This window comes from Ovis canadensis, chromosome 13 (genome assembly GCF_042477335.2).
Source record: "Ovis canadensis isolate MfBH-ARS-UI-01 breed Bighorn chromosome 13, ARS-UI_OviCan_v2, whole genome shotgun sequence".
Classification (NCBI taxonomy): domain Eukaryota; kingdom Metazoa; phylum Chordata; class Mammalia; order Artiodactyla; family Bovidae; genus Ovis; species Ovis canadensis.
Window position 1 is genome coordinate 54,482,621 of NC_091257.1, and position 11,544 is coordinate 54,494,164.

Sequence of the window (11,544 nt, forward strand, 5' to 3'; positions counted from 1 at the left end):
TAATAAAACATAGTGTGGACTGACCTTTTTTTTTGTTAGATATTAATCAGATGTATTTATTCAATGTACAGCGACTGAGCACATTTAAGTCACACTGAAGACGGAGAAGGACAGGTTGTTCCTTGCCCCAGTTGGTTTTGGTCACTATGTTTTGGTTAATTTGCACAGAAAGCAATAGGAAGGAAGACACAAAGGAGAAACATTGTAAGTAGACACGCAGATGTTTTATTCTGTCACTTGCTGAAAGTTAAACCCTTTAAAAAAAAAAAAGGACTATTTTATTGCACGTGTGTGCGTGCTCAGTCATGTCCGACTCTTTGCAACCCCATGGACTGCAGCCCAGTAGGCTCCTCTGTCCATGGGATTCCCCTGGCAAGAATGCTGGAGTGGGTTGCCCACTCCAGTAGATCCAGGGGATCTTCCCGACCCAGGGATCAAGCCTGTGTCTACCTGCCTCTCCTGTATTGAGGCGGGTTCTTTGCCGCTGAGCCACCAGGGAAGCCTTGTTTTATTGCTTGCATTGAGGCAAATCATGGAAATGGAAAAACAGTTTCCCCTGTGTTCACTGACTCGGACATTCATCCTGAAATTGTGAGTTAGGGTCGCCCTCTGATGAGGGCAGTGGGGAGGAGCCCTCCCACTGTAGGATTCCAGAAATACCCACCTCACTTCCCATGCATGGCTCTTTGCTAATAAAAGCAGCAAGTAGGACATGAAAGGGAGAAATGTGGCTAAAAATACCCCGTCTGTCCCCCCTCCTTTCTTCCTACTCCAGGGAGGATGTACGGAGCAGATGACTTTTTGCCGGTCCTGACCTATGTCATAGCGCAATGTGACATGCTGGAGCTAGACACAGAGGTCGAGTACATGATGGAGCTTCTGGATCCGTCTCTGCTACATGGAGAAGGTAGCAGGCTTTTGGAGAAGTGGGAGGAACTGGGTGCTTTCCTTCAGTTTTATTTTCTTTTCTTTGTAAATTGAGGCAGAGTTCGCAGAACATAAGATAACCATTTGAAAATGAGCAATGCAGTAGCCCTTAGTACATTCATGATTAAACTAAAATTAACTATTGTAAAGTGGACAATTCAGTAGCATTTAGTCCAGTTGCAATTTGGGGCAACCCTCCAACTCTTTTCAGCTCCAAAACATTTTCATCCCCCCAAATAAGACCTCAGATCCATCTGGTACTTACATGGGTGCTTCTTGACATATTCAGGGTTAATGGCCATTTTAGTTTTGTTCATTTATGAGAAGGTACTGATTTTTTCCAGATTGCAGAAGTCATAGTGTTGGTCGCAGAAAATTTGGAAAAGTCGGAAAAACACACAAAACAATGCAACACTGCCATAATTATACTTCACTGAGATTGCTTAGTTGCAGTAAAAAAAAATACCATTCAGTAGAATCAGGGCCATTTTTTAAAAGAAATGGTTTCTTTGATTTCACAGGGAAGCTGTAAAGTTTTGCTGCAGAATATTTCCATTGCCAGAACAACTGCCCACTGTTGTGTCAGTGAATCGGACAAAGGCCTATCTTTTGTTTTTATCTTTATTTTTTAAATTTGGTTTTCAAGATGAAAATAGCATCAGTGATTTCCTTTTCTTAAAAAAAAAGATAGCACGTGCTCATCATTAACATCAAACCACAGTGGAGTAAAAAAGTCTGGGCGATTTGCTTCCAACTTACTTTGTCAGTTCGGTCATCCTCCTCCTGTCTGCCTCATTCCAACACGTCTTCACAGGAATCCCTCTCCTTACACAAGGGTTAGGCATTTTATCATGGAAATAATTAGGGTGTTTGTCACCGTGGTGCACAGGCCTGAAATAACAAGACTCTTGTATGAGCTTGTCTAAAGGGGATCAGATCGGAGCTTGTTCGGCCTGTGTGTCCTGACAGTTCATTTCATGTCTCAGCCCAGATGGACTCTGAGTGATGAATTGGCGCCTAACATTTTTTCCTCTAGTGAGTTTTAGTCTGGGCTTGAATAAAAAGGTCCATCCACATGCCGATGGGATTCCCCAGGGAATGTATCATCCTGGGATTTTCCCTGGAGGAGACAGCAGTGCAGTCACCCCCCCAAACGTGTGCATTAGTTCCCTTGGTCCCCAGGACCTGGCTCTGGGTCAGAGGGTCTGACCTCCAGGGAGCCCTGTGGTCCCTCTCCACCCCTGCAGGGACCCGCTGACTCAGGACCAGTGATGAGTATCTTTTCATCCATCCCTTTACCTCTTCCCGGTTTATCTCCCCTCATTAATATAAACTGATGCTGAGGCCGGACCCTCCAGGATAAACTGCCCAGACCCTGCCTGTAGCCTTCCTCCCCAGCTCTGCCCTGGGATTCCCAAGAGGGAGGAAGCATGTGGCTTTGTCCATGGACCAGGAGGAAACATACATTCATCTCCGTGCCCTTCTTTTCTTTCTTCCACAGCATTATTATTATAATTGTATATGCATCGAGGATTTTTTTGAGCTTCAGTCATGTTTAATTCTAGTAATAAGTGTGCTGAACTCTTGGGGCTTTGGGGAAAGGGCATGCCAGCCTCCCTCAGAAAATTACCATTCTGTTGCTGAGACTGTGTACTTGGGACAAACACGTGCTTACATCCTGTGACCTGAGGATGGAGACAGCCACTTCCTGTCACCTTTCCCAGCATTTCTCCAGAGTGAGGCACTGCCCAGGGTACTGTGTCAGTGACAGGTGGGCAGGTCCTCACCTCCAGGAATCACAGAGAAAGACAAGGACGCAGCTAAAAAACACAGAGCAGTCGGTCAACTCGGAGTTTCACTGAAGCCCGCCTTCACTCAGCCACGTCCCGGCTGCTTGGGCTCCTTGCTGGGAGAACCGGGAGGCCCTGTCAGGCTGGCAGACCAGGAGGAGACGGACGGCTGGTCCTGCCCTGCATCCTGCCCCACTGCCCAAAGCACAGCCCACATCAGTTTTCTGCCGTTTAAGCAGGTAGTTTCATTTACAGAAAAGACGTCATAGAATCCCTTTGACGTGCACAGCCCTAGTGGCAGGGTTAGTTTTGCTGAAATTTAAACCTTATTCTAATTGCATCCACATGTTTTCAAGTGTGGTCAGTTTTGTGCTTCCAGCATTTGGAGTTTTCTCCTCAGTGGCCTGAACTTTGAGCCATGGAGTGAAAAATTTGACATTCAAAGCAAACCACCCCCCTCCCCCAACTCAACAGTCGTGGTCCCTCCAAGTCCGAGCTCCAATTCTGACACCTCCACAAGCCTCTCTTGAGTCCTTAGGTCCACATTGGTTTTTTCTGAAATCCTCTGTGTCACATTTAAATTCCATACTACTGAGTTTCTCACTCAATCATGTAATTTGTTCATGGGTAAAATATTAGTAAAACTCAGCCACTCGAAACTTTCTACTGTGTACAGCTGAGTTGTAAATCTGCTAAATTAGTCAAATGACTCTGAACAAAAGGCTGACCTACGATGGATGCATAGAAGGTGTGCTGCTCAGAGTGGGCGAGAGGATGAGACAGTAAGTGATAACCTCCAGGGATGTCCCTGGTGGTCCAGTGGTTAGGATGTCACCTTCCAACGTAGGGGATGCTAGTTCGATCCCTGGTTGGGGGGCTAAGCTCCTACACGCCTCGCTGCCAAAAAACCAAATCATAAAACAGAACCAATATTGCAGCAAACTCAGAAAAGACTTTTAAAATGGTCCACATCAAAAATCTTAAAAAAAAATAATCACCCCCAAATCTCTGCCAGTGACCTGAAAACCACAGAACTGTTTCTCAGATTCCACGTCCAGTATGACTTAGGGGGACGTTCAACTCGTTTCCTAGATGGTGGACCACCTGCCATCTTGAGTGTTGCCACTTGTTGACCAGAGAAAAAGTTCTCTAGGGTCTTGTGTTAACACTCAGTACTTTGACAGTGGAGGTGACACTTGGCAGACAAAGCTCATCTAACCACAGCTAACTTCTGGTCCCCGCATGAATAACACGCCAATATCCGTTTTCTTTTAATGTATCTATGGAGCAGCGACACAGATTCTAACTTTTACAAACCCAGCCGGGCTCTGTACCTGGCTCAGGTGGAGATTCGACAGGTATTTGGACGAAGAACTTCTCTCAGTCCACAACATGCAGCGTCCAGTTGCGGAGTTTGTAATAAGCATCTAGTGCGCCCTCTAGTGTTTCCCCAGCGAAGAGCTTTACAAGTTCCAGAAAGGCACCTCAGTTAGCCTAGAAGTTCTTTCCGGTTTTCCTGTAACACCTTATAGGAAAACCAGAATGAACTTATCGGACAACTCTATAGTTTGGGACCAACCTGTGAACACATTTACATGCCTTTCAGAGTATTGTAAGTGTTTTTAACACTCCCTCAGACATAAGAGGGCTTCCCTGGTGGCTCAGCTGGTAAAGAATCTGCCTGCAATGTAGGAGACCCGGGGTTCGATTCCTGGGTCGGGAAGATCCCCTGGAGAAGGGAGAGTCTACTCACTCCAGTATTCTTGCCTGGAGAATCCTCGTGGACAGAGGAGTCTGGTGGGCTACAGTCCATGGGGTCGCAAAGAGTTATACACAACTGAGTAACTCAGCACAAACATAGGAAATCATTCCCAAATGCACCGACAAAAGGGGCGTCACTGCCTTTTCCTTGTAAATTAACCTTTTCCTAAATGTCCTGTTCTGTGAGTCCCTATATAAGGGTAAGAAAGGGAAACACGAGGGAGAGGTTCTTTTGAAAAACCCATATTATTGTAAGCACACTTGTATTTCTTTCAAAATGTATAGTTCAGTTAAAATTTAGAACGTAAGAATTCTTAAATGAGAAGCTTCAAAGCAGGTGTTTCTGGGAGGTGTGTGGACTCCTGTTCCTGCCGGAAGGTGTTCTGACCTCAGCAGTGGACCCCGCTGCCCTCACAAGCCACCACACCCCTCTCCCTCAATAGGTCAGGCTCAAGAGCTCTGACCTTTTCTGGAAAAGCATTTTCACAGTTGCACTTCGGTTGATTCTGTGAGCCTCAGCTTTGGAATGGAAATTCCATCAGAAAGCAGGGCCTGGTCCTCAGTCCCCATGCAGTGGCTCGGGCCTGGGTTAGCTGCACGTCCGTGGGGAGGAATGCAGGAATGAATGGAAGAGGATTCTCTTGCTCAAAAAAATAAATAAATAAAAAATGCATGTGGAAGAGAAGGGGCAAGGTGGAGCCTGACGTCCGACTCTGTGGTCCCCCTCCTGTGGTCCCCAGAGGTGAACCCTGGAGAACTCATTCTGTCTACCCTTTCCAGGAGGCTATTACCTGACGAGCGCCTATGGGGCCCTATCCCTGATAAAGAACTTCCAGGAAGAGCAGGCAGCGCGGCTACTCAGCTCTGAGGCCAGGGACACCCTGAGGCAGTGGCACAAGCGCAGGACCACCACCCGGACCGTCCCCTCGGTGGATGACTTCCAGGTGCGTGGCCAGCGGCCGGGGCGGGCCCAGCTGCTTCCTCACAGCCCACGCGGCTCAGCTCCCCGCCCCCCACCCCTTCATCCAATCACCCAGTGGAAAAGGGATATTTTAAACCACCTTCTGACCTTGTTGTTTCACTTCTCTCTTCCTTAAAAGAGAGAGAGGGAGAGAGTGAGAGTGTGTGTGTGTGTGTGTGTGGATTTGGCCCAAGTTCTGCTGCCCTTAAGGAAATAGTCAAATGAGGGCAGGATTTCCTCCTGAAGGTTCAGTGTGGATACTGAGCCCCTGCGCACTCCGGAAGCCTACAGGAAGGATGCTTTTAGCACAGGTGGCAGACAGGTAACCTGCCATATGGAAACAGCCCTGTGAGGCCCTGCGCTTGACCTGGCCTCTTTGAGAAGACGGAGGGGTGCTGTGACCCTGTTCCTTTTTCCTCTCCCCGCCCCCTCCCCCCAAAACAGAAGACCCTAGGGTCTCACCGGCAGTGTCAGCTCTGGCAGCCTGGTAGGGCCAGAGCTGAAGCATGAGCATCTGAGCCCAATCTTCTGAATTCCCCATCCAGGATTTTCTCTGTCCATGGACGGGTGCTGGGAAGGTGGGGTTCCTATGGAGCATGCTTCCTGGAGAGGAGAGGCGGGTTGAGGCTATAGAAATCTTGACCCAACACAGGATCGCTTCATGAGCTTAGTCTATGAAATGATGAGCGAGTCTGCACAGGTCTCTGAATACTATTTCAAAAGCTTCCAGCAGAACTGTGAACCCAGACTGAGTCCACGTGCCACATGGTAAATTCCCAAGCAGGCCAGATTTGTCTCTGTGTCCCAACTCACTTTCCTTGCCCTTTTTGCCTTTTTAATGGTCTGAAAACACTCAAAAGCTACATTTGGTTTAAAGGAGCCTGTTGTGGAAAGGCAGGGTCAGCAAGGTGTTCTTAAGGATAGTCATGTTTCCAGAAACTTCCTTCCCAAGCACATAAATCTAAAGGGCAAGAAGGCATCCTGTGCACCGCCCACCCCTGGGATGGTTGAAGAACATCCAGGTGTTTATGGGCCCTTGGGATGCAGTGATTGTCAGCCGTCTAGGCAGGGGGTTCTTGAGGCTGCCCAGCCTCTGAGGAGAAGCATGGAAAGAGGGCAGGAGAAAAGGAAAATGCATGTCCTTCCAATTCCCACCTTCCCCCGGTCCCCTGTCTCTATCTGGAGCTTCTCAACCAGAGACCCCCCCGGAGTCCACGGAGCCCTTGTCTCACGCACACCCCTCCCCACCTGCCTCGCTCACCTTGCAGACGGACATCTTCTTAGAACAGGCCCAAGACGGGGATTGTCGGCACTCAGCTTGGCTATAGGAGCAAAGCCAGGAAGCGAGGCTGCACTCGGAACACCTAAGTCAGGCTCACAGACACACACATCTGCTCACACTGGAGTGGCAGCACCTCACCTCACGGGCAAGAGGCTGGAACGCTGGCCCTGCCACTCGCCCGCTGTGTGGCCTTGGGCAAGTTACCTAGCCTCTCTGTGCCTCAGTTTCTTCCCTGGTCAAATGGGGATCGTGTAGGCCTCCTCCACAGTCATCTCCAGGAGTCAGTGAGTGAACGCACACCAGGCGTGTGGACCACGTGTGCTGGGGGTGGGGCACGGGAGGAGAGAGGAGGGGTAAGTAAAACAGGGCAGGTGTGTACTCAGAGGTGCCCCGAAACGTTCCGGTTCAGAGCCTCGACTTTATCATTCATGTGCAGAGCACACTGTCCTTCCCGAGAGAGCTCTCTTTTCTATCAGCCCAGGATACCCTCAGGGGAACCTCAAGGGACCCAGGCAGAGGGCTTCACTCCCCTTCATGCCTGAGTAGGGCAGCCATGTTTTGAAAAGGAAGACGTATTGCTTTTCTGTCTGAAAATCCGATGTAACAGGGCCTCCCCTATAACCCCCGCTCCTGAAGCAGTGGAGCTGAAGGATAATTCGGGGCCACAGACTCTGGGAGAACTGGGCAGGAGGCTGGGACACCCTGCCCCTGGTCAGGACCCCAGTCTGTCCTGTGACGCTGCTCGCCTGGCACTGCTTCTGACACGGGACCTGCCAACACCCACTGCCCCCCGGCCCCGACACCTTCCATTTCTACATGGCAGCACCTGCACCCACTCAGCCTATCTCCCAAGTCTTTCCACAGAATCCATGTTCCCCGCCCCCCATCACCACCAACCTTTCCACAGGGAGCTCAGAGCTGCCTGGAGCCTTGCATTGGCTTCAGTGGTGTGAAACTGCCCTTAGGGGAGGGGAGGATGGTCAGCTGTCCGCAGTAACACCATAGCCCCTGCGTAGGCTTGTGAAAGGCAGTCCGAAGCCGACAGGGCTGTGCTCCTATGTCCTCACTTTATGTGTCTCGCCCTGCTGTCCTGGCTCAGGCTCTTCTGCCCTTTGGTTTATTTTTCAAGCTGGGAATAAACCCGGCATCAGTTCTAGTTGACACTCTTTTCTTTTTTTTGGCTTGTGAACAACAGAAATTTATTTCTTAACAGTTTTGGAGGCTAGAGGGACAAGATCAGGGTAGCAGTAAGTTGACACTCTTCACCAGGAATTTCTCAGCCCAGCTTTATGAAAGGGACTGAAAGAGCAGGGCTGAACAGAATTCCTGCTTCTGACATTTGAGATGAATTACAGGGCTTCCCTGGTGGCTCCTTGGTAAGGAATCTGCCTGCCAGTGCAGGAAACGCGGGTATGCTCCCTGGGTTGGAAAGATCCCCTGGAGAAGGGAATGGCAACCCACTCCAGTATTCTGGCCTGGAGAATCCCGTGGACAGAGGAGCCTCACGGGTTACAGTCCATGGAGTTGCAAAGAGTCGGACATGACTGAGCGACTAAACAACAACAGTACAGCAGCCCAGACCATGCAGTGTGCTCTCCACTGTCCCGATCGCGATCAGCCCCCTTCCCTGCCTGGGGGCCGCGTGTCCTGACACCAAGGCGTCCCAGTGAGGCTCACCCGCCGGCCCTCTCCTTGGCATCCCATGGGTTCCCCTGTGCCGCCTCTCTTCCTTTCTGACTCTGTCCCTCCGAATCTCTCCCCCGCCCTTCCCCTGCAGAATTACCTCCGGGTTGCATTCCAGGAGGTCAACAGTGGCTGCACAGGAAAGACCCTCCTTGTGAGGCCGTACGTCACCACTGAAGACGTGTGTCAGCTTTGTGCCGAGAAGTTCAAGGTGGCCGACCCCCGGGAGTACAGCCTCTTCCTCTTTGTGGACGAAACGTGGCAGCAGCTCGCAGAGGACACGTACCCACAGAAGATCAAGGCCGAGCTGCACAGCCGGCCACAGCCCCACGTCTTCCACTTCGTCTACAAGCGCATCAAGAAGGATCCTTACGGCATCATCTTCCAGAATGGGGAGGAAGACCTCAGCACCTCCTAGGGGACTCACGAGGCTTCCCAGTGGTGGATCCAAAGAGGGAGACTTAGGAACCTGGCCTCTGGCGTCCACGGGCTTGTGCAGTCACCTCCTTGAGGACCCATGACCGAGCCATCCACAGGCCCACTTGGCCAAGGGCATCTTTAACCATGACTCCTCAGCGAGCTCGCTGAGGTTCAGCAAAGAGAAGGAGAGTTGGAGAGTTGCATCCAATGGTTCAAGTGTCCCCGGATAGCTTGCTGCCTACCCCTCAGCCAGGTTTCGGGTTGGCTCACGTGTGTGTATATGTACTGAATAAACATTGAAGTACCAGCTCTTCTCTGGAGTTCAGCAGCAGGCGTTTGACAAGACTGTCCGATGCAGTGCATCAAGGACCTCTCAGATCTGTGGATGCCTTCATCCACCCTTCCTTCCTTCTTTTTTTTTTTTTACAAAGAGTCTTTGTGTTTTTATATATTTCATAGAAGATTTTATAGCAGTTGCAGGTAAACTGTCAGGATTGGTTTTTAAAATATTTTTGTAACTTTTAAGATATTCTATAATTACGCATGTGATTTTAACATTGATGCAAAAAAGAAATCTCTTGCTGGATTTGAGAGTATTGCATTTTAAAAGTCTCTCTTCCGTAACTGGATGTTTCGGCCACTTTGTGGGGAGAGACTGCTGGGTTTCTTGCAGCGATGACGCTGGCCACAGAATGCCTTTGGGAATCTGATGTACTCTTGTTACCTTGTTCATGCTCAGTGCTATCATGTTTTGTGTTTTCACCAAGTGATGCTGAGGACCAGGAGAGAAATGAATGTAGAGAGAGACTGAGAGGGAAATACAGACTCTTAACAGAAGGCTAAGGAGTGGAGCCTGCTGGTTCAGGCTCCTTAAAGGAAGTGGGGAAAGGAGATAGAAGGAACCACCTATGCTGAAAATACTGTAAATATGCAGTGAGGTTTGCAAAATCTGTCCCATGTTATTTGCTTTTGGAAGCAATTTTGAAAACCCCATGAGGGGAAAAAAAAAATTGGAGCAACAGGTTTCCCCCCCCCCCCTTTTCCACATAAATCAAAACTAACAGCATCAAATTCTTTGGGGCAGAAACCACATAATGTGAGTTTCATCGAGTTAAATAAATACCATTTGGAAAGGAGTTTGCCGATGCACCAAAAAGCCTGTCTGTGTTGTAGGAATATGTGGTGAAGTTCAATTTCTGTTTTACAATACCTGTTTGGGTGGGGGTCAGGGGGTTGCACAGAGAATGAGTTCTCGTATTCGTGTCACACAGGTAGTTAGGGAAATATGTTATTGTACTGTGTAAAGATGCCCAGTCATCTGATTTGTTTGGCTTTCTACTTTGTACCTTTTCAAGCTTTTGCTATACATCTGGAACCCTCAACACATACTGTGTTGTACTTCCTTTTGTAAATGATTTTTAATGGAGTTTTGCACATAACTCTTTGTAATACTGTACGATAATTCATGTGTGAAAATAATTCTTGCAATATCCTCACGTTGTCCCTTTTTCTTTGAGAAGTGGAGTGTAATGATGTACCGCAGAGAGTTATGTAAAAGTGGAATCCATGCTGGTGTTTGTGGTTAGATAATCCTCAGACAGGAAACAGAATAGTTGATGTTGTTTTTTTGTTTTTTGTTTTTTGTTTTTTTTAGCCAGCTCATGTGCTGATAGGAGGCAAAAATCCAGCAGCAGAAGGAAAAGATGGTCCTCTAACCTGAAAGGATTTGGTGTTTCTGGGAGCCCTGCAGACACTCCTCTCCCCACTCCGCTCCCTCTCTCCCCCACCCCTGCTGCCCAGGTCTTATGTAACCTCTAAAGTGCCCAGGCTGAGAGTTTAGGGTTGTTGCAAAACCAGTGTTGCAGAAGCTGTCCTGTTCCTGCTGCTTGAAGCCAAGCCTGGCAGAGAGCAATGGCACGATAAGGCCTTGTTGAAGGAACAAACTTTCTAACCCAGCAGTAGGATGGGCACTTTAAGATCAGAGCTATAGCTGAGCGGGCTGCCTGCTTTGTATATTTACAGTGAATTCCAAGTGACAGTTTGGTCCTGATGGTTGTGAGAGCGTCAGCTCTCCTTATCTTCAGAAGCTGGTACACTGCTGATTTCATGCGGGTCACAGTGTCTGAATGGGGGACAGCTGGAGTGAACTTCGGTGAGATCAAAATAGGATGCTGGTGTGAGCAGAAGAAAACATCACAAGACAGCCCCTGGTTTTGTCCTTGGGCAATGTTTCCATGCTAACATGACAGCATCACATGTCTCCTCACTTTTTTCCCCCCCCTCTGACAGTTCTCACTTCTCAAATTGCCAGGAAACAGATTTTTCTGCAGTTTGGAAGGAGTCAGAGGAGAATAAAAATATACATGCTGGGTGGAGGGAGAGGAAAACGTATTTCCAAATCTAAAAATATAAAAGTTGAATGCCAGCCAGAGGAAAGGATTTTTTTTTTTTTTTTAACGTTACATGCGCTGCCAAGTATTCTCTCCTCGCGGGACAGAGAATAGAAATAGAAACTGTTCATGTAGTTCAGTGCTGTGTGGAAGTTACAACTTTAGATCTGTAAGGAAACACAGAAGGCAGGAAACCCAGCCATGAATGCGTTCATTCATAAATGCAGCTTCGCATTCTCTGGGCAGCTCTTCCCTTCATCTTTAAGAGTCTGGAAGTGAGACAGTGCTCTGATAATCTTCAGCGCTGCCCACTTACTCCCCCAAAGGTCT

General features: G+C 48.7%; 1 protein-coding gene across 16 annotated transcripts in view; it reads left to right on the plus strand.

Moving 5' to 3' along the window:
- Window positions 1–10,316, plus strand: part of RIN2 (Ras and Rab interactor 2) — a 204,854-nt gene extending 194,538 nt beyond the window's left edge. For all 16 annotated transcript variants that reach the window (XM_069547839.1, XM_069547824.1, XM_069547829.1 and 13 more), the window contains 3 exons: window positions 776–907; window positions 5,259–5,422; window positions 8,499–10,316. In XM_069547839.1, the coding sequence (XP_069403940.1) occupies window positions 776–907; window positions 5,259–5,422; window positions 8,499–8,822 (620 nt within the window). In that variant the 3' untranslated portion in view covers window positions 8,823–10,316. The remainder of the gene's footprint in view (window positions 1–775; window positions 908–5,258; window positions 5,423–8,498) is intronic.
- Window positions 10,317–11,544: the final 1,228 nt, after the last annotated feature.